Source organism: Acromyrmex echinatior, chromosome 19, assembly GCF_024713525.1.
Source record: "Acromyrmex echinatior isolate Ae372 chromosome 19, ASM2471352v2, whole genome shotgun sequence".
Lineage (NCBI taxonomy): Eukaryota > Metazoa > Arthropoda > Insecta > Hymenoptera > Formicidae > Acromyrmex > Acromyrmex echinatior.
In genome coordinates this window covers 3,491,426-3,514,125 of record NC_141870.1, presented here as the reverse complement: position 1 = coordinate 3,514,125, position 22,700 = coordinate 3,491,426, and the positions used below count along the sequence as shown (strand labels likewise).

At 32.8% G+C, this 22,700-nt stretch overlaps 4 protein-coding genes across 11 annotated transcripts in view; 1 reads left to right on the top strand and 3 right to left on the bottom strand.

Moving 5' to 3' along the window:
- Positions 1-78: 78 nt before the first annotated feature.
- Positions 79-3,763, bottom strand: LOC105147829 (GMP reductase 1). The gene is made up of 6 exons (XM_011059115.2): positions 3,290-3,763; positions 2,333-2,452; positions 1,858-2,115; positions 910-1,098; positions 608-810; positions 79-524 (listed from the first exon to the last, which is right to left on the bottom strand). The coding sequence occupies exons 1-6, from the start codon at positions 3,374-3,376 to the stop codon at positions 329-331; spliced, it is 1,053 nt and encodes a 350-aa protein (XP_011057417.1). The 5' UTR covers positions 3,377-3,763; the 3' UTR covers positions 79-328.
- A 1,532-nt stretch (positions 3,764-5,295) lies between these two features.
- Positions 5,296-8,909, bottom strand: Fkbp59 (FK506-binding protein 59kD). Of its 2 annotated transcripts, none has more exons than XM_011059113.2 (6): positions 8,706-8,905; positions 8,114-8,449; positions 7,521-7,641; positions 7,195-7,442; positions 6,610-7,119; positions 5,296-6,282 (listed from the first exon to the last, which is right to left on the bottom strand). In XM_011059113.2, exons 1-6 carry the CDS (start codon positions 8,832-8,834, stop codon positions 6,115-6,117), a joined length of 1,512 nt encoding a protein of 503 aa, XP_011057415.1. In that variant the 5' UTR covers positions 8,835-8,905; the 3' UTR covers positions 5,296-6,114. The 2 variants fall into 2 exon arrangements, with proteins under 2 accessions (XP_011057415.1, XP_011057416.1); XM_011059114.2 differs by having other exon boundaries at positions 6,155-6,293; positions 8,706-8,909.
- A 631-nt stretch (positions 8,910-9,540) lies between these two features.
- Positions 9,541-17,538, top strand: LOC105147827 (uncharacterized). Its single transcript, XM_011059112.2, has 4 exons — positions 9,541-10,836; positions 10,916-11,059; positions 11,670-11,756; positions 13,385-17,538. The coding sequence occupies exons 1-4, from the start codon at positions 10,696-10,698 to the stop codon at positions 16,076-16,078; spliced, it is 3,066 nt and encodes a 1,021-aa protein (XP_011057414.1). The 5' UTR covers positions 9,541-10,695; the 3' UTR covers positions 16,079-17,538.
- A 2-nt stretch (positions 17,539-17,540) lies between these two features.
- Positions 17,541-22,700, bottom strand: part of Synd (protein kinase C and casein kinase substrate in neurons protein Synd) — a 62,199-nt gene continuing 57,039 nt past the window's right edge. For 6 of the 7 annotated variants that reach the window (XM_011059105.2, XM_087416039.1, XM_011059109.2 and 3 more), the window contains 4 exons: positions 21,934-22,044; positions 20,050-20,210; positions 19,813-19,973; positions 17,541-19,302 (listed from right to left, as the gene is read on the bottom strand). In XM_011059105.2, coding sequence (XP_011057407.1) covers positions 19,190-19,302; positions 19,813-19,973; positions 20,050-20,210; positions 21,934-22,044 — 546 coding nt within the window. In that variant the 3' untranslated portion in view covers positions 17,541-19,189. The remainder of the gene's footprint in view (positions 19,303-19,812; positions 19,974-20,049; positions 20,211-21,933; positions 22,045-22,700) is intronic. The other variant, XM_011059110.2, reaches the window with a different exon arrangement.

Sequence of the window (22,700 nt, the reverse complement as noted above, 5' to 3'; positions counted from 1 at the left end):
TGTAGGAAATATTGATACATAATAATATATGATTGATTATTCAATAACAGAATATCTTCAATGATATGAAACGACGGCTTAATGTAACGGAATTCTTTATTTGTGCATGAAAGTGTATAACGTATTGTATAACGCTTTTTCATTTGAGCATAATTAATTCGTAATACTTAAACATCATTACACGATATAGTGATAAACATTTTACAAGATTGTATTTTCGTCATATATAAACATTATTTGCCAGCAAATAATACACGATCAAATATTGGCGTTAAACATCTTTTTCCTAAGCCTTTTACTAAGGAGCACAATTTAATAATTATAATCTTTATATTACTGGGGGTGGTCCGTACAAGGGATTTAATTGTTGCGTGCAGCGTATAAACGTCGCTCGCCGTGGTAATTCGCGCAAACGTTGAGCTCCTATATAAGTGCAGGCGGATCTTAAGCCGCCTAGTATATCCAGCACAGTGTTTTCGACTAAACCCTTGTAAGGCACTTCAACAGTTTTCCCTTCCGAAGATCTACGCATTGAAATAAGAACGGATGATTTTCTATTAATTATCTCAACGCACATACTTGTTTGCGTTATAACTTGTTGTCTCACCTGTAGTCTGCAACACCACCAACGTGCTTCAGCATAGCTGTATTGGAGGACATTCCATAAAAAAGTTTGAACTTCTTTCCATTCTTTTCTATAACTTCGCCCCCACATTCATCGTGACCTGCAAATATTCCACCTGCCATGACAAAGTCTGCGCCACCACCGAACGCTTTCGCTAAATCTCCAGGGCAGGTACATCCACCATCCTGAACAATAAACATCAATCAGTAAACATAAACATAAAAGCGAGACCTTTCAACGATTATTTGTGCTATTTGTGATACAGAATATAGTAAAATATTTACGGCAATAATATGGCCTTTCAAACCATGCGCCGCATCCGCGCATTCAATTACGGCGCTCAATTGTGGATAACCAACACCAGTTTTCATCCGCGTTGTACACACGGAACCTGGACCAATTCCTACTTTAATTATGTCCGCTCCTGAGAGTATCAGTTCTTCCACCATTTCTCCTGTTACAACATTTCCTGCCTGTAGTGGCAGCAATTAATCTTTTTGTTTAAGTACAAAATATGCATTGGCGTTTAAATAATTGAACCTATACAGGGTATCTCGAATTCAAATAGCGAAACATTATATAGGCCTGTTCTTTTTAATTGAACTTTTGCATCAGTTCATCTTTCTTCTCTCCTCCTAAAGAAAAAAGGAAGAAAGATGAACTGGTGTAAAAGTTCAGTTAAAAAGAACAGGTGTGTGTAAGAGATCAAATTAAGAGGAAAAGTCCTTTAGAGATGTGCTCGTTTTTGCTTCGTTTCGAAGAAAAAAAGATAAACGTAGTTTTCATTGTACGTAGTTTGTACCTATTTGTTAGTTATTTATTCATACTTATTTATTTCCGTTGTTACTTGTTTAATGCAGATATAGTCCAAAATGTTGACCTTTTGCACGCATTGCATTTTGTACGATCAGCTCGTATTGCCAAACATTGATTTAGTGAACATAATGACTTGCTGATCCGGCACTCTTGCTTGGAAATCAGCGTCCGTACTTTCGTACTGCCTCTGAAACATTATCGCTGAAATCGAAAACAATAATATTCCGTTTCGAAAACAATAATATTTTGAAAATTACGATTTGTTTTTTTGCGATTTTCTTCAAAACGAAGCAAAAACAAACATATTTTCAAAGATCTATTTTCTTAGTTCATATCAATTTCCTATCGTTCCCGAAGTTTGGCAATTTAAATTTGAGACACCATGTAAAAATAATGAGATATTCAATTATACTTACAATTATAGTATGATTCGGATATCGCGCTCTTACTTTTCTCACATACTCTACGAAATGTTGTGAATATCCGTTTGCAACATCTAAACATATGAATGATAATTCTGGCACAACTTCTAAAATGCTTGAAAGCCGTTCATAATCTTCTTTTCCTGTTCCTGAAGTTGCTGCTACATTCTTTGCGCAATCAGGATTTAACGCGATAAAGTCTTTCCATTCGTCTGCGGTATAATATTTATGAACCGTAGTAAAAAGACCATGCTAAAAAAATGTGCATAATAAGTAGGGCGATCCATGATACGTATATTCAAACAATTTTACTTGCATGGTTTCATGAATATATTAATAATGTTATATATACAATAGTTTTTAATTTATATTTATTTAACGTATGCAAATATATATGCAGATGTAGGTAGAAAGAGTCTATTGAAAAATTTTTCAATTTATTCCGAAATGGATTGTTAAATTATTTTACCTTTGAGAGAGCTTTTGCCATTTCAAACGTTCCAATTGTATCCATATTAGAAGCCATCACGGGGATTCCTCTGTATGTTTGTTTAGAATTGCGAAATGTGATTTCTCTGAAAAGGTCTACCTGAAATAACAGTCAGAAGATCAGAGATTTTTATTTAAAAAATAAATTTATTTTTAACAATACAAAGATTTTAGAAACAAGATATTTAAGTATCAAAGGACAGCATATTTAACACACACAAAATTTTATTAATTATTTTATCTTTCTTAATATTTATAATTAATATCTTTATACACCTATATAAAGATATATAAAAATAATACAAACTATTTTATTAATACTGGCATAGGACAGAAATATATATATATATATATATGTATCAAATAAATAAAATTGAAAGATTTAATATAACATACATGCGAATATTAATAATTTCATTATAACAAAAATTATAACATTATTAAAAAAAATACAACAATAATTTTTGTTAAGCTTCAGTTTATGTTAATTTTCTCATAAAAATATGCAGGACGCAGGGTCAGTCAATATAAATTTAAACAATGAAATCAATCCGGAGTACAGGAAGTAGCAAGAATTAAATCAATAGAAAAAATTTACGACTGAGGGACCATAAATTCGGGAGCTTTAAATTCGGGACTTGAAGCGATCGTGCGAACGTTAATTCTGCAGGACACATAATTGAGCCGACGACGGCGGCCTGTAATTTATTATACACGCGTGCAATTCGAACGATCGAATTTAAAATCAAACATATTCGTTTCCGAAAATATACTCGGCGGATATATACGACTTGCGATATTGCGCAATAATGTCTCTTTTTTTTTTCCTTAACTCTCTTCTTTCGCTGAAAACGCGTGCAATTATTCCCGACGCGACACGAAGAACGCGATTCTGACTTATATGTATACCAAATTATATAAAAACGGCGATACTTACGTCCGATCGGCTTTTCAGCGTGCTCCGTTTCGGGCGTAGCAGCACATCTTTAAAGTCCAACTTTATGTCATTTATTATATTCGGCATCGCGGCGGTGCGGAATCACCCTCGGTGGTCTTTATACTTTTAACAGAAGACTATTCGACCTCGCTCACTGATTGCTACGTACTGAGAAGTGAGAATACCGAACTGGGGAGAACGGAGAACCCGTGACCGCGGACGTTCTTCCACTGGCTGGTACACCCAGGCATGACACATTTGATACGCCGTTTGTGCGAGGAAGACAGAGAGCTATTTTTGTCCCTCTCTCTCTCTCTCCCCCCTTATCGAACCAGGGCGGTGCGGTCTGCGGGTGCTTTGAGAGTCGTTTGATTACTTATTCTGCAATATATACTCAGAGGATGTATTTGAAAAAAGAATGTGTTAAAAAATCAAAGGACGTCCGCTTGTCAAAATTTATATTGCAGGTTCATATCCTGACAAAATGTTTCTTAAATATTTAAACATTTAATTAGATAGTTCTAAAAATTAATTTGTTAGATCATCAAAATATCTTGTAAGAATTTCAACTATGATGAGAAATGCTGCAAAAAGTTTTGATATTCTAGCAACCAATTCGAGCGTCCTACATAAGTATTTTGATAATTCAATAGAATTATTTTCAGATTTATATCTAGCTAAATTTTTAGTTATTTTCCGTGTGACGAAAATAATTCATCAAAGGAATCCCGCCGTGCTTCAAAAAATGTTATGAAACATTAATTATAACGTTAATCGCGAACGTTTCCGACGAGATTTATGAACTGTCGATTTCTATCGAGTTGCTACTTTTTATGGAAATCGCGAGGCAACTGAAAAGTCAGCGTTCAATCCGGATTTTTATCACTCTGGATGAACGCCAGCCGATGGTCGTATTGCGCAAAATCCTGATCTTTGCGATGGCTTGAAAGATCATAAAGCCGTCTCTGGGGACATAAACGTGTGTGTACGCTTAATGTATAATAATACTACAGATAACTTATCAGAAGGTCTAGACGACACATCTAGATAATTAAGCAGGCTAAATCTTTAAATAAAGTATTTACTTAAACGATCACTTCAAAATGCTTGTCATTATCATTAAATTTTAATTTTACATTGTCATTAAAGTTTTACCAAAAATTTTATTTGACAAAACATTCTCAAATCTATTAAAAATTATTTAAAGCTAGTAAACATCAATTAATAATAATAACATCAATATTATGTATAATTATTTTATATTCAATGAAACGGATAAATAATATATGTATTTATTTATCCGAAAGCCCTATCCCTCTAATATTATATTAAACAATGTATGTTACGTACAACATTACATTTATATTGTGAAATGCGAAATTATAACATTGATATTATGTTATTATTAATTAAATTCTCTGAATTAATTTACTAAATTATATAATTCAACAATTTTTCGTGCATATCGCATATTTTTATACCACTATTATTGGATATCAATTGTATCAATATAAGAACGAGTTAAAGTCTATTAAAATGTCAAAGTCTATTAAAATGTCAAAGATGGACAGTTCCCATTTTATATTCTAATCAACAGTTAATTTTGTGAATCAATCAAAAATAATAGAATCAAATTGAAGCAATATAATTTCTTATGAATATTTTTAAAAAAAATCTGAAGTGTGACGTGTATTAAAGTGCAACATATTTAAAGAGTTACATGTTTCTTAAGAGAGTTTTGGCTGTAAAAGTATTTTAATATTACATTATTTAAAAATATGATATTATATAAACAGAAGAGAAATATAAAATTATTTTATTATATGTATAAATTATTTTATCTAACATATAAAAAATCACTTTTGTATGCTAGAAATAACTATAATATGCGTAAGTTCATCATGTAAAATATATAACAAATAAATTAATGTAACTAATTTAATTGAGAATTCTTCGCTTATAGGTCAAAGGATTAGAGATTGTTATGATATGACAACAAAATGACATTGTATTTTCGTTAGATTTTCTTATATTTAATTCTGCGTTGTTGTAATGTGTTGTTTTCTAATTTTGTGACGTTGTACATAATTTACGAATCAGTGACAAAAAAATGTATATAGTTAATAGATTATTTTTACATATTTGTTACTGTGCATATAATCAATTTTATATATATCTTTTATAATGATGTACAAATTTTTTTCTGATTCCATACGCATTCATTCAAAGACTGTATATGTATGTGTATGATATATATATATATATATATATATATATACATATATATATATATATATATATATATATATATATATATATACATACTGAATCTACATTACTCTTTTCTAGATCTATAATATACACAGTGATGATTGATGTATTAAAGTTTAAAAAAATGGCACTATACTATAATGGAATGGCATAATTTGAAAAATACATTGATTTAACTATCGCACATAATTTTATGGAAATTGAACATTGATGAGAGATCAGAATTAAACTAAGCGTAGCCAAACTTTGACAATTATACTGCATTAATAAAATTGTATCTTTAAAAACTTAACAAACTGAATCTATTTTTTTTAATTAAAAGACAGTATGTTAAAATAATTCTTATGATGCGTTTAAGTGCATTAAGTACAAGAAACTTTCATATGAATTCTACACGCTAAAATTAAACATTTGATGTTTTAATATACAGTTTATAGCATATAATTTTTGTTAAAAATAGCAGTACTTAGAAGGCACTGAAAATAAAGATTGATGAGACCTCAATTTGTCGGCAGTTACGCGGGGCAGTGTAACGAAAGAGAGAAGTTCATTGTTTACATGTTTTTGAATTCACCAGAACCATTAGCGTTGAGCATAAGTATGTTAGGATTTTCCTTCTCGAAGGCAGTCGCGTCTCTACCTCCGGGTCTTTCTTCCTGTCCCCATTCTCCTAGAGTTCCACGCATCACGTCTGGCTGTTCCTTCAGTTTTTGCTCCTCCTTCTATGAGATTACTAACGGTTTATGGTCAAACGCAAACGCATTGACAAATTGTTTTTCAAGATTTTCAAGATTTATTTGATTTAAAATAATCAGCCTTTATATCATTCATAATATTTATGACAAATGCAGAGTCTACCGGCATTTTTGCCAATATTGAAACACGGATAATAATTGATCCAAGTATATTTGTTAGACATTGCAGAGATAATTTTCATTTCAAATAGCTAAATGTTCATAATAAATTTTGTGATCAATACTTGATATGAAAACTCGGCACATGAAAAAGGTCAATTAAAACATTATTCAACATTATTGTTTTTCACAAACCTGTTTATCTTCCTGCGCAAACTTATCGAACATGTTCGCATAAAGTTTCTTCTCTTTAGCTAATTGCTTCTTAATAAGAGAATTACAGATTAAAATTTGTTTAGACGCGGCCGTATTTTTCGGTTGTACTTCTAGAACCTTCTGGAAATCATTAATAGCAATTTCAGGTGATGAGAGCCCAAGATGCGCTTGTCCTCTTCTGAACAGAGCCTTTTCATTCTGCGAATCCAGTTCTAAAGCTTTAGTACACTCGTCTCTAGCCAAAATATTTTCATTGGTTTTCAGGTAACATAGAGCGAGGTTTAAGTGAGTCGCTATTACGAGATTATCTCTCTCTTTTTTGGAATCATCCTCGAAACTCGATGCATCATTTAAGTATTTGAAAACTTTCTGGTACATTTTAATGGCGAAATTGATTTTATCGGAAGTCAAGTATTTCGTTCCTTTTTCTTTCTGCATCTTTGCTTGTTCTATTTTTTCCGGTGATTTCATTGACCATATATTTGCCTCCTGTTAAATAATATTTAGTAATTTAAAAATTACAGAATTAGAAACAAACATTCAGCTCCAATATAATCACATTACCTTCTCGAAGTTCTGTAATTCCACTTCATATTCTACGTCCGCATTCGGTGGAATATTAAATTCCGGATTTCCTTGTTCCTTAAATGCATATTTGCTTTTAATTAGCAGCTTAGATTTCTCATTCTTCAAGAAGCGCTGCAATGCTATGTCTACACCGTCTATAATTCCTGCAACTTCTCCTTCTCCAAGAACAAATTCTACATCTCTATCTTCAAATACTTGACCATTGTATCTTCCAGTCAAATGTACTAAGGATATATAAAGAATTTATTAGATAAAGAATATATAGCACATCATACTTTATATTGTTAGATTATGATACTAACTTTTTACAATACTATCTTCCTCTGGATGAGCATAGTTTTGACCGGCAACGATTTGGAATCTCTCAATACTCTTATCTTTATTCGGAGATAGATCTTCTCCGAACCAATCAAGCAATTCAATCTAGAAAAACATTAGAATATATTATCAAGTTCTCTGATTAATTATTAATATATTATATATAGATTTTATTGAATATTTACATACAACATATATTAAAATATTTCTAATTCATATGCATATAATCATATTGAAGAATTTTATAACAATTGTAAAAAAACTACTTTTTTTAAACAAACAATTAATACATTATGTAAAACATTCCAGTATCGTAGTTTATTTTAACACTAAAAGTACCAAATTATTATTGATTGTTATTGATTGTTTCTATTTTTTAAGTTAATATTATATTTTTTGTGTAAAAGATATTCAAAATTTTTTGACTTTTCAATAATTATGTCATACTGATGACATATTTGGTTTTTGACTTACTAATTTTCTTTATCTTCATAATAATTTATTCGCTTGGGCCTTTTAGTAAATAAGAACATTGATATTTCTAATTATATCAAAGTGTCAATTGATATTTACTCACTTCAAACTTCAACGTAGCATCAGTTGGAACCAATGGTGGACTACCATTCTTGCCATAGGCATATTCAGGAGCACAGGTCAGCATAGCAATCTCACCCTTCTTCATGGTAGCAACGCCAATGTCCCATCCTTTAATGACACTGTTAATTCCGAGACTAAAGTGGAATGGCTTATTCTTTCTGCTGGCATCAAACTTGGTGCCATCCAGCAGAGTACCCTTGTAGTGGACCTTTACTCTACAACCATTCGTAGGGGTCAAATCTCCTTCTCCTTCCTTGATGATTTTCTTCAACACGCCGCGGTCCTGTGCGGGAGACAAATCTATCTCGGCCATTCTCTGCGAGCGAAAGAGACAAAAGGATTATTAAACCAAAAGACTTTTTCTACAATGTCTACGATGCGATGATACACCGATAACGACCTAACCGAGTCTGGTCGAGTTTGGCGCTGTTGTGTTGGGAATCGTTCCACGCCGAACTTTCTCGAAATGTTAATGCACGAATATTAATGACGAGAGGAAATGACTTTGCAAGATGCGCGCGTGTTTACGTATTAATTATGTGTGACAGTATTAAAACCAAGAATATACGTACGATTTGCGAAAATGGGATGCGTTCAGATATACGCAGTAGAGAATCTTGTTCGAATTGAGCAATCTTCCAACTTCCAATACGCGTGCCGGCTGATTCGAAATAATCGTGTAGTCGACTCTTCACAATCATACACGGCGCAAATCAATTTCATGGAATTTACTAGAAAACTTGGTACATTTTTCCGACGGTCGATATTTTTCCTGATTCGCATTTCCAAATTTCTTCACCGATCGTTTGTGAATAAGGTAAAATCTACACTAACATTGACGATTTCTACATTACCGATTGTTGCTCTAAAAGATTTCTACATTATCAATGCAATGGAAGATTTTTTGCGCATCATCGATTCCCGCTCATTTTTACTAACTTCAGTGTTTGTATACATGGGCGTAGCCAGGATTTTGTTTATAGAGGGCTAAATAGAATTGTGATTTTTGGGGAAGGGCTGTAATTGAATAGTATAGATTATTGGACGTACAATTTTGTTTTATATTATTTTTTAAAATTAATTACTGGCAGGTAAATCACAAAATTACACATATTTAATTTATTAATGCACTTTATTTTTCTCTTAAAATTGTTAACTGAATCTTCGAACTAGAAAAGTTTAAATTTATAAGACTAGCCGTCTCGGAGTCTCAAAAAATCTTTCCATAACTTTTTAATTCTTTCTTCTTTTCTAAAATTAATTTCTTGTAAATACTCATTAAACATAGTTTAAGCGGTTTTAATTATTTTTATTCTTTAAGATCTGGAGGGGGGGGGGGTGGGAGGACGGCTTCTCAGAGTCCCACGTTGGCTACGCCAATATTTATATTTATAAAAGAAAATCGTTAGGTCTGTTCGCGTTGCTTGCACTTTCTGTACTCAGCATCTTCTCTTTCTCTTCAACGCCCGAATATATCAATATATTGTATAATTTATCTCATTTTAAGTGCAAACATTTTTAGGAATTTCAACCAATGTAAACAGACCTAATGGCTGTATTCAGCAAAAAGAGCAGCTTTGCAACTGTAAGATTCTTTAATATGATTGATCTTGCTCTTTATTCCTCACTGGATCTGAATATATAATCATATTAAACCAATCTGAGCTTTCTCTGCTGAACACAACCATTTATCAATTTGATAATATAATACATTTATTTGTGCAGTAACGATATTTAATTCAATATTCCTCCTTGTTATCGATATATTTTATTTCGCCCATTAAAACCTATGTTGATACGTCAGCAGAAGGAACCAAAATAAAATCTCATTATATACATACTGTAAATTATTGATTACATAATTGGTTTTTTTATCGTACTTTCCGATCCCAGAAATCGCTGTGATAAGCGTCTCCTGGAAATCTGCGTGATTATGCAAAAAAATCGACTTTGATCGACTTGAAAATCTATTCCGGTGTTCGTTGGTTCGTTCACGAGGATCTCGAGCGATATCATTCTCATCTGTCCATCGTCATTCCCGTCCATTAACTTGCGAACAAAACGACGCGTCTTTAATTTTACGCAGTTGGGCCAATAGAAAATCCTTTTTGCCGGAGCGTCCCATGTATCGACGAATCATCGTGAGGCGTTTTCATTCGACGCTAGCGCGTCTCGTATCAAACGATTACGCAGTACGCACGTTGAGTGCGCCATATTTTCGTTCCGCGCGCTTTATACTGCGATTATGGCGAACGTGTCCTGTTGCCGCGTTAAGAGCGTTTCGTGAACAAGTTAAAGTGAGGGATAAAGTTCCATTGAATATAACTATCGACTGCCGAGAGGTCATCGGAGACGGTCGTTGACGGATCGTGCATTCCGTGTCATATTCACGCTCCGTTCGCAATCGGACCAAGCGAACGGAGCAGCATTAAAGGTTATTAATGACGAAGTGCGGGAGCCCGCCTGAGCCCGTTACGAGAACACGAGCAACATATTGAGAAGCGTTGTTAATTGTCGAACTTGTTCCTGAATCGGCTAGCGCGAGTCGCCGCGATAATCGGAATGATGTCTACTAAGCAGGAGGTACCAAACATGGCTGAGCGTTGCCGAATTTGTCTGGTTGATCAGGGCTGTATGACTAATCTGCAAGACGAGCGTTTGGAAGCCAAGCTCAAGGACTTGATCAGGTGCACTCGCATCGATGTAGGTCCCCTTTTTTGTACTTCACTGGTTCCTTCTGTCAAATTGCATGTTTGATTGAAATGCTTATGCTTGTCTACAGATCAAGTATGATGAAAATCTACCAGGGGTTGTGTGTCATGTGTGCTTGTACAAGCTGAACATGTGGAGCGAGTTCAAAGAACAGTTTATACAGTCCAACAAATCCCTGGAGCAACTAGATATGTGGGAAGAGTCTGATAATACTGTAAGTTGATACAATATTTTTTTAGATTTATTCTTTTTCTACCTCAAGTTCTGAACTACTCAAGGTGTATACTGGTACAATAAGTTACAGTGAGGCAACTATAGTTTGTTTTATTCTAAAGACCATCACACGTATAAAAATTTTAGTCGTAATTGTAAGTCTGTAAGCAAATCGGTCAATCGGTTGAGTATTTTAAAACGCGAGAATGTAATTTTGATTGTGATGAATCGATTTACTTGCGATCTTACGATTACGACTAAAATTTTTGTACATTTAATGGCCTTAACTTAATGAATTATTTCACAACTAATTCAGAATTTTTTAAAAAAGAACAAATATAGTTTTATCGGCTTTTAAGCTTGATTTATAATATGCTTCCTGCTTCTTTTTTTTTTCTTTTTATGATTGTTTTTATCAACAATTATTTTGTTTTTGTCTCTTATATCAAAGTTTATCAACTTTTATCTTGGACGATATAAAATGAGGAAACAGAATAAGAGATGAAAAAGCAAGAGGTAAAAATGGAAAAATAAGAAACAGGAAGCAAAGAGTAAATTGTACATTAGATTTTTGTCGCTTTAACGCTTTACATTTTTTATTTTCATCTTAGATTGAAGATCCTTTGAAGGATAGCAGTTATACACCAAAAGATGCAGAAAGGAAACGTAGAAACAGCCAGGATAACAGTATTGAGAAGGTATTTTTATATAAATTTGATAATATCATTGATTCTATATTTTGTAACATTTTCTTTATATATATATATATATATATATATATATATATATATATATATTTATACACATTCAACAAATTTAAAGGTTACCTGTTCCACTTTGCAACTTTCAAGATAGCAGAACTTTATTAAAAATCATTGTATCAGAATGTTTAAAAAACATTTTACAGCTTGAAATCTCTGTTTTTTAGATCGGTATTTTAGGAAACGGCCTTATTGATATTTTATAGTTACAAACACATAAGATGATCAAATCTCAAAATTTTTCACAAAATTTACGAAGTTCCATGACATAAATTGAAAATTGTTGAACCACACAAGTGCGGTTTACAGCATTTGAAAAAATGAATCTTAACTTTTAATTTGTTTTTTATTGAGTTTTGTACAATCATTTTTCATCGAGTTATTCAACATCGGAGCAAAAAAAGTTATTTTTGTTTCAATGTTGAATAACTCAGTGAAGAAAATAATAAAAGATCGTATAAAGATGATGCATTTTCATTTATGTTTGTGTTTATTATATATAAAATACAGTAATACCTCCATAAAATATCAGTAAATCAGTTTTTTAAAATAGTGATCTGAAAAGTATAAATTTCCAGCCGTAAAATGTTTTTTTAAATATCTCGATACGATGATTTGTTACAAAGTTCTTCTATCTTAAAATTTGTTATTTTTACAGGATGGAACAGGTAATCTTTCAATTTTGTTAAGTAGTGTATATACAGAGTGTTCCCGACCAAACAGGATCATCTCTCGTGAGCAGGTAGAGTCGAAAAGTCCTTTATCATTTTACAATTTTTGTAAAATTTTAAAAGATATTAATTTCTAAAGATCACTGAATAAGTACGTATTCGCGCAAATTACCGTCAAGTATACGTTCATAGGTCGTGATCGCTCCGCTTAATCTGTAGTTCAGTCCGCTCTATCTGCTCACGAGAGATGACTCCGTAGGTCGGTGTATATATACTCTGTATGTATACATGTAAGAAAATATGTATGTAATATATATGTATGTAATGTATTATACAGTGTTTTTAAAATACGTCCTCTAATCGAAATTTGCACACTCATTCATCCACTATCCTATTGCTACAACACATCTCTTTTTATTCAATAAATTCCTATATTTATCTAATGATCTATTCACAGAAGAGAAACATTTTTTATCTTTATATATCACAGAAATATCATGAAACATAATCACAGTTGTATTCTGCTATTGCTACCTTAATCACATTTTTCTGAGTCCAGTTCCTCACTGAAAATCTAATTCCACATTTTGTGTCCCTATCTAAGATCCAGAACTAGTTACTTATTTTCCGACTCTTCCATATAATCCATGCAATCTGCACCTACTTCTGTCTAAAATGTATATCTCTTACTCTCTTCACTTAGCCAGTACTTATTTCTTTCTTTCATATTTACACACTTAAGTTTCACTAACACCCTTACATCCTCTTCTATTCCTACTTTATTCAAATTTTTCTTCCTTAAATATTTGGGGCTTCTATTTCCTTCTATGTCGAACTTCTTGTATCTGATTGATAAATATTTTACTCAACCCAAAATTAATTGTTCTATTTCAGAAAAAATCAAAGATAGATACGTCTTCATTGGAAATTGCTTGCGACACAGGTCAAATTATACTAGACACAATAAGCATATCGGATAACGATAGTTCACCTAAGTTGAAAAAGAATGCGAAAAATGGCGAAGAGCATGCAGAAAGTAAAGTGTATTTAGGACCAATGAGAGCTAGATTGTTGCCTGCAAGACGTGGCAGAAATATCGAACGGAGAAAGGCGTCTACGAAGCGTTGGGTAGAGAGGAAGAAGGCGCTTTTGGCTGCAATAGGGGAGGATGTGTCCGATACAGATTCTATAGCTTCCGATGAAATGCAATTATCGCCCGTGCAGAAGGCTCGTGCGAAGGATAAGGAAATAGAGAGACAAAGGAAAATAGCCAAGGTGTTGAAAAATCTAGAGACGAATCTTACGGAGAAATATGTTCTTCGTGATAAAAACATAGATTCCGACGCGCGTAGAACGAGAAGTACTTTGCAACACAATAATAAAAACACTGTCAAAAATTTGTTAAACCAAAACAATAAGAAAAACACTGTCGGGAGAAATAGGTCGTCTGTAGACAGCTCGATAGAAAACTCCCCATCTTTGTTAACAAATAATTTTACATTAAATGACGAGAAAAAATTCGAAATACAGAATGATGATCAAACTTTTGAACCTAGCTCGTTGAAATCCGAGCTAGTAATCGGTGACACTACGTTTTGTATAACGTCTACGTTGATCCTTGTGAATGGAAACAATGAACAAGCAGAATGTAATAATTTAACGAAGGATTCTAAAAGCTTTAGTCCTGATGAAAGCAATCGGGAGAGGAATACTGATATCTTCGATGCGGTTCAATTGCGTAGAGTAAATCCCGTGATAACTACAACAAACCAAAAGAATAACAAGCCCAACAATAAGTTCATTGAAAGATGTTTGAATATTGAAGTAGAAGGTAATGAATTGTCGGTTTTGAAACGCGTACAACGCGAATTGGCAGATTTTGTCCAAAAGGAAATTAAATACAAGTTATTCAGCACGAACGATGACGACGCAAAAATCAATAAAACTGATAGCACTCAAACAGAATCTGCTACTTTCTTCCGGGAAAAACTCGATCAGAAATTGAAAGATATAATAGAAAAAGCTATAAAGAAAAATATCGTGTTATCTGAAGGCAATACGAGCGATGCATATAGTCAGAGTCCCAAGGTATCAGTGTTGGCGAAGTCGCCCAGATATCAGCCGAAGGTTATGGTGAAACGTCTAGACATAGTAAAAGAGAGTAAGCATTATAAAATTAATAACGCTTGTACGTTAAATACAAGCTCGTCAAAACGCAAGCTCGCCGGTCCATTTATCACTCGTAATAAACGTGCGAGCATAATTCCAGTAAGATACGGTGAGTATGCCTCATTAGACTCCGATTCTGAAGCAACGAATAATAATAGCATTGAAGATCCTAATGAATGGTGTCCAACTCCTAAAACGACCAACTCAAAAACATCCAAGACAACGCCGAGACAGATCATTATCGGCAAATCGATGGAAAAGAAACAAAATGAACAGAAGACTGATTCTGAAAAGATTGTCAAGACAGCGAATACCAAAGTTGAGAATCATATATGTGGGGTATGTGGATCAATGTTTCACAGTCGTACCGAGGTCGAGGCGCATGTTCGCACTCATCAATTGGCACCGGGTGCCTCCGTCGTGCAGGTTGTGCTACAAAATAAAGAAATCGTGCCACAACAGATTAAATCGCAACAGATTAAGCAGAAGATGATGCGCTGCAAGAGATGTCACGAGATAGTTGAGGCGCGTTTTGTAAAAGTGCATGTATGTAAAACGTATCACAAGTGTCATATTTGCAACTCTATGTTCCGCGCGAAGAATCTTCTCTTGAAGCACTTGGAGAATCACGATACCAAGTTCAAACTAAACGTGATTGAGAATAAAAAGTTGAATAATACTGATACGTTGCAAAAAATTGTAGCAGTTGCATCTGTGTTGCCGCAAAAGGCTCAAGATCAAGCCCAGGGAAGTGAAACCACGATAAAAATGGAAATGAAAAACGAGAAGAATGATATCCAGTCCGATAAAATAACTAGTACAGGTGTAAAACTGGAAAGCACTGAAAATATTATAACGAAGCCTAAAGAAACATATACTTGTTTCGTATGCGATAAAATTTTTACAGACGAGGAAGTACTGAAGGATCACTTACAAAAGCATTGCGATGATGAAAGTGAAGGAGAACAAAATAACAGCAAGGAGCAGTATCAATGTGCTATTTGCGGCAGTACTCTGGAGTCAGATCAAGCATTAGAAGAGCACGTTGGTAAGCATTTGTTTGATGATGAAGACGACAATCCTAATCTGATTAGTATAGACCAAGGCAATGAAAATGAAAGTAAATTAAAGATAAACGATTCATATCAATGCGGACAATGCTCAGAGATGTTTGATTCGGAGGTATTGTTAGAGATGCATATGCATGCGCATTTGGAGGAAGTTGCGATAGCAGAATGGGAGCAGCAAGGATTGAAGATTTATCAATATCAATGTATGCTTTGCGATGAATTGTGTAATACGGAAAAGGAGTTATCTGAACATTTAGACATACATAATGCAAACGCGCATGTATGTCAATTGTGTGACAAGCCGTTCCGCACGTTAGAAGATCTACAAGAACACGTTGCGACTCATTGACGTACTCGATAATGTTTTATATGAAGATATTAATAAAAATTACAAAACATCTTTGATATAATAATGAACAGGTGGTTGCGTTCAGAAAGTGTATTATAAGAACTATTGCATCATAACACTTTATCATTTGTTAGACATAAAACAAGAATAGAATAATGTAATTATTCTGACAGCTCTGCGCTCTCCAAACGCAACTAATGTTGTAATGTTCTATTACGAATGTATGCTGCCATAGTTGCTGAAATTAGTCAGTAACAACATGGATATATAAATTTTTTGTACGAAATGTACAAATTAACTGTACATTTAATTACATAATTTGTCAATTTGAAATTTTGCTGATTTACGTGCATAAATAATTTATATACAAATGTAATGTAATTTATAAAACAACATGTTGCTTAAAAAGTTTAATTTTTGAAACTTTGATTTATAAGATATATATATATATATATATATATATATATATATATATCGCATTATATATTATTCCACACATATATATGTGTATATATATATATATATATCCATTAAAAAAAAGGAGAAGATAAACATACGAAGACAACAATTTTTACATAAGACACTCGTATCACTTTGTTGATACGTAATACATAAACATATATCCATTACTTTTATGTTTAAAGTTCTTATGAATAATCATATATATTAATGTAAATGTAAATATATGACATAGAACATAAGTTGCTAATATAAATTATGAAATATGAGATAGCTCCAGCTGAATAATATAAATGAATTCTAAATGCAGAAATGTATATGCTGGATGGAATTTCTTCATGAATTTATTTCATGATTTTATTTGGGACTTTCTTTGTTTGCAATGCTAATTATAAAATATTCATTTTTTTTCTTTCTCAAGAACTTCTCAAAACACTTTATTTATAAGTATCACATTGCTGAAAGAAACAGTTTATTTACAATAAATGTTCATTATTTAAAATGTGTCTATACCATAGTAATGTGTGTACTTGATATTTTTATTGAAACCTTGTTAAATATAAATAGTAGCGTTAAATATAAGATTCAAATACATCAGTAAGCAAAATGTTATACTATATTTTATTAAGAAGATATATTAATTATATATACGATATTATATTTCTTTAATTAATGCCTATTAATTATTAGTGATAAATTTGCAAGATAATCTGAGATACAATTTAGTATAAATAATTTACAGTCCAATTACATTCTAAAAAAATATCTTAAAAAAGGATTTTTAAGCTTTGTCTGCTATAACATGTAAAAAATAGTCTTTATTATTTTTTAATTTTAACGAGTTGTGTAATATCAATATATATTTCACAATAGAATTTCGATGTTATTTTCAGTTTAAAGTATAATTGTACTTGTATCTTTTAAGATATTTTTGTTCTCAATTTCGTCTGTATATTTAAAACATAAATAATTCATAAATATAATATGATAAATCGATAAAATGTTGTTTTTTTTTATGTAGAAGTCATTTATTAAACATACATAATAAACTTTATACACAAGCTACAATTTGTATAATATATACTTAACAACTTTGTGTTTGGAACTGTGAACACACTTTACAAAAGGTAATTTGGAGGATTAATTAAATGAATAATTTTTAAAAAATCAGTCAAACTGAATTTATAATTTTACTATATATTCTATGCGATTATTTACATAAATACTGTGTACATAGACACGACGTATTTCCAATGAATACTTGGTTTCTCTCTGTCTCTCTCTCTCTCTCTCTCTCTCTCTCTCTCTCTCTCTCTCTCAATACCTATATTATAATAATCATAAATCAAGTATCCCTATGACTTTGCAGCTAACGCTGATTAGATAACTTGGAAGATGTGTTTACGAAAAGAGTTTTCTTGAAAATAAAAACGTTAGCTATATGTTAATTTTTACATGATTCATGCTAACTCTCTAGAATCGCATACATTTAGTTTCAGAAAAACTTATTTCATTCAATACATATGCGTGATATTTGGTAGGTATGTATTATATTAATTAAAGTAACGGTTAATGCGAGACATTTTTATCATTTTTGATGTTTATTATTAATTCTGAAATATATGAAATATATGAAATATATTTCAGAATGAAATATATATTTTCTTTCAAATGAAAATAAATGATTAAATAAAATTTTTTTTCAAAGACGATTCTCATACTGGATTTATACAAGTTTACATGTATATGTGTATGTCTATATACGATATACTTTTAGATGAAAATATTTTTCTTTTATAGCATATTGATAATTGAAATTTATTTCATCAAATTATTATCTCAACTATAAGATTTAATCAATAAATGAAACAATTATTGATTTGTAGGTCCCGAATCTCTTTTTATATGAAATTTATGCCCGTTCAAAGTTATGTACTGTGTTTTTTTACGTTCACCTTAAATATATTGTAACACTTCAAATTCATTAAATGACAATTAATAGTTTAACATATTGCTAGGCTCTTACATCTATTATGTACAATGACACCATTTATATAGACATTAGTTTTTAATAGTACTTCTTTTTTAATAACAATAAATTAAATAGAACTCTCATCGCGTTTCAATCGAAAGATTCTTTTTGTTACAACAATGAGTTACAACAATGAATCGTAAAACATATAATATTCCAATATTCTAAACTTGCTATACACGCGGCATATGCATGTAATCCATATTTATCTATAGAGTCTAACTAATGAAGGATTTTTACTAACCTAGCTATCTAAAAACAAATTTCATTCTGAGTGAGGGGTATATCTTCGTGTGGTAAACCGTTCCATTTTAATCTCGCTAGTCGTGAGGGAAAGATCTTAAAATGGAATCACCACTCGCCATTTATACAATTTGTAAATGCTGACAATCAGTTTGCATTTCACCTAGAGGTATCGAATTCAGAAACTTTTGTAAGTCATTTCTTCATTCAATTCATTCATCATAAGCCACATAGTTCTACAGGGCGCCGCGAAACTCACGTCCCGCGAAATCTACTCGCGCAAACAATAGCGAAGAGAAATGAAACGCAATTTTATTCTTCGCGGAGATTACATATTTAAGTAACTAACTTGTGGATTTGGCTTTGCATTAGTTAATCTATTGCGACACCAAGCCTACATAATTCGCCGGATAAAGGCCTACTCTGCCGTCCTTTCTTCCTTTACACCATCCCTGCTCGTCTTCATCTTCCAGTTTCTCGAATACGTCTCCTGAAAAAAATTCAGTGGAATTTAAATTAATACTATTTGATTCGCTCAAGTTATATTAAGAATATTTTTTTTTAACAAAAATGAAAGAATGACAGATTTTTCATTACATATTACATTTTTGAAAGTACAAAAGTTTAACGATGATTTAAAACTTGGATAAAAAATTATCTCAAAAAATACAGATAAAAGACAGATGTTTTTAAAAAATAATTAAGATAAAATAAGAATTTTCATTTAAACTACAATATAAAATTGCATGTTAAATATAAATATTATTCTTATTGAATTGTTTCATATATATATAACATTCATTTTTATACGAAAAATATAAATTTTCAATTCCAGTTACTTTTTGCAAAGACTATAGACCTCATACTGTCTTATTATATGAACGAGTTCGAACGATTATATCACTCCTTTACTAAGCGTAACAGGTAATTTAATCGAGTCACTCAAGTAGGATTGAGCGTCTCTGAAATTTTGCGAAGGATCACGCCTTTTTTGTAATACCTTGTTTGAAACTGAGCTCGTCCGCTTCAGCACCTTCGTAATCGTACAAAGCACGTACGGGAACACCAGGTTCTCCATTGTCGACCAGTGGTTCACCTCCGTCCTCGTCCCATTCCTCCTCTTCGAATGGGTTCGATTCTTGCTTGGCGTTGGTACCGTTACTGCAATCATCATGCATTAATAAAATTATATTAATACAAACATCAATTTATTTTTTGCGAGAATCTTACAACTTACGTAATAGTCATAGTCCTGTTGACGCTATCTGTTTCATTCTTCTCTGAAGATTGCTTGCTGGAACTTATGGTATCCGTTTTGCTATCTCCGTGATTGCCGTCCGTTGATATCACTCGTGTGGCAGGCTTCGATTTTGATTTGTTATTGACTGGTGGATATTCCTATTTGAACGGGAGGGAAGAAGCATCTTAGATACGTTTCGATGAAATCTGCGTAAGTGCGTACCGCGATATCGGATGCACAAATTTCTCGATGAGAACGCCATGCGTGCAACCAAGTGTATAATGATACGATCGCTCGCTGCGAATATTTTGCGTCTCAAATGAGCATGCCGACGATGCATGTGCGATTGAAGCCATCGCTATCTCGCTGCGTCTATCTTCTCAATAATCTTGCGTGCCTCAAGAAGATTTATTATCTTGAGGCTTATATTTGACCGCGATAAAATTCGATAAAATAAGAAGAGTCTATGTATTTTTATGGAGAAGATAGCATTCGGATTCCCATTGTGATAAATGTATCAATTTGAAAAAATGCGTATTTACAAAGCAATTAGATTCGAGATTACACTTTTTTAAATAGACAATCGTGACAATGGATGATACCTCTCGACAGATTAATTAATGAATAGTTAAGTAATAGTATGCCATTTTAATTCTATATCACCGATCATTGTTATTGCGTTATTGACGAGACATATTTTAAACAAGATGTGCGAGAATAATAATTCAGCTGTCGGCTATGTACAAATAGTTTTATGCTTTATCATGCAAGAAATTAACATACAGAATCGCCCGCAACCGTCATGTTTCCTTCGAAACTTGTTTGTCTTTCGTAACAATTCGTTCAATATCTATATAGATAATTAATTACCATTAAATAATCACCTTGACTACTATGTTAAAAGTCTATTAAAATACAGTTTACAAACATTCAAAATTAAGAAATTTCTAATTGGAAGAAATTACGACAGTTTTGGTGCACACTCTGTTGTTATTCTTCCATTTGCGAAATTAATTCTGTATTAATTGTGTCATTTAGTTTTCCATGTGACTGTCATTGTAATTTTTAAATATTTTTGAATATGCAGATGTTGCATGTAATTTTTAACAATCGGTTGCAAGCATATATGACTTAGGCTAAATTTAACGATTTATACACGTATATCTCTTAATAATATTATAATTATCCATACCGTATACCATGAGCAGGGTAATAAGCGTCTTGTAAGAAATTGATTTACAAACTTTCGAGGCTCGGACCTTTTCTAAGCTTGGAACAGTTTGTAAGGCGCAATTATTTTCATTTTTTGGATATCGATATTATTTATCTCTATATGATTTTTTTTCCATCTTATGAGAATATTATGAATGAATTCATTCGAAAGAGGTATGTCAGAAAAAAGAAATCAAGAATATAATCTTCCTTCGATTTGATTTTACTCTTTACTCTCTCGGATGTCTCTCAGATCTTTGCCGCGCTACCTCTTTAGTTTGTAAATTCATTTCTGGTGTACCTGCCACAGGAGGCTGTCCGTGTTCACCTTTAGGCACAGATTCGTGCGATTACGTGCGAGCACAAGAGCGGAGCGGATTACGGTTAATTCGGTTAGAGCTAGAAGCTGAGAAAGGAAACCCATCCTGGATGACCTCGCGACCAGCTGGGACATCCGTTAAAAGCTGTCGCGTGCCAGCCTAACCGGTGCTGGCGATCTTTCTCTTTCTATCCCATTCCCTCGATCCAATCGATTCGATCGAGACGAACCGGCTCGTCGGCATAGGTATATAAGTAAGGCGGGTGAGTCTTAGATGCGCGCGAATTGTGTGGAGAACAGTTAAAGTGAGATTGGCGCGTCTTGTGTGTAACGTGTAAACAAAACTTTACATGCAGATCCTCGCCGACCGGGCGTTGATTGATGAGAGTGATGGAGCCTGCCGGGAGCGCCTCCTTCGACTTCGAGCCCTTCGTGATCTCGCGGAACTCCTCTGTGTATTCCTGCATAATAGCAACGTCCCAAAACAATCACATGCATGCATTCTCTCTCTCTCTCTCTCTCTCTCTCTCTTTTCTTCTTGTTTTATACTTCCTTCTCAAATATTAAGAGTATGATATCATGATGTGGGAGCTTTCGATATTATTTAAGTACTCTTGAATTGAAAGAAAGGACAAGGCGAGAGAGGCGACGGTGTTGGGGCTGGGTGTTACTCTCGCAACGAATTTAACCCTTGACAGACTATACATTTCACGGGAGATATAACATTTGGATGAGCGATGATAGTATGATTGCGATAACAAATAATACAGTTTTTTGCGTACGGTTTTCCATATAAGTTAGTTAAAGGAGAACTTTTCATAAAGGGGATCGGTAACGCTTGCAACCCGTAATCATAAGAAAACAATCGATGAATTCACGTTATGTACAGCGACCGTGTAAATTTAAATGCTGTTTTTTCAGAAAAGTAAAAAAATCGGAAAATATCGCGCTTCCGAATGATATATAGGCACGTTCGAGAGATTACGGGTTAAGAAGCTTTGAAAACTGAAAAAGGCAAAATATTGTTGTTAAGCAGGGTATTTTTTCAAAGGCGAATGTACAGAAGAAAGCGTAATTCTTATTTTAATACATAATAACAACTACGGAAAAGATTGAT

Excerpts from the sequence above, each read along its gene's own strand:
- LOC105147827 (XM_011059112.2), top strand. The coding sequence starts at position 10,696 with ATGATGTCTACTAAGCAGGAGGTACCAAACATGGCTGAGCGTTGCCGA. Across the intron at positions 11,060-11,669 it reads GGGAAGAGTCTGATAATACT|ATTGAAGATCCTTTGAAGGA; the intron begins GTAAGTTGATAC and ends TTTTCATCTTAG. Across the intron at positions 11,757-13,384 it reads AGGATAACAGTATTGAGAAG|AAAAAATCAAAGATAGATAC; the intron begins GTATTTTTATAT and ends GTTCTATTTCAG.
- LOC105147829 (XM_011059115.2), bottom strand. The coding sequence starts at position 3,376 with ATGCCGAATATAATAAATGACATAAAGTTGGACTTTAAAGATGTGCTG. Across the intron at positions 811-909 it reads TGAAAGGCCATATTATTGCC|GATGGTGGATGTACCTGCCC; the intron begins GTAAATATTTTA and ends TTTATTGTTCAG. Across the intron at positions 525-607 it reads GGTGGTGTTGCAGACTACAG|ATCTTCGGAAGGGAAAACTG; the intron begins GTGAGACAACAA and ends TTCAATGCGTAG.
- Fkbp59 (XM_011059113.2), bottom strand. The coding sequence starts at position 8,834 with ATGATTGTGAAGAGTCGACTACACGATTATTTCGAATCAGCCGGCACG. Across the intron at positions 7,443-7,520 it reads GGAAGATAGTATTGTAAAAA|TACATTTGACTGGAAGATAC; the intron begins GTTAGTATCATA and ends ATATATCCTTAG. Across the intron at positions 6,283-6,609 it reads TTGCGCAGGAAGATAAACAG|AAGGAGGAGCAAAAACTGAA; the intron begins GTTTGTGAAAAA and ends GTAATCTCATAG.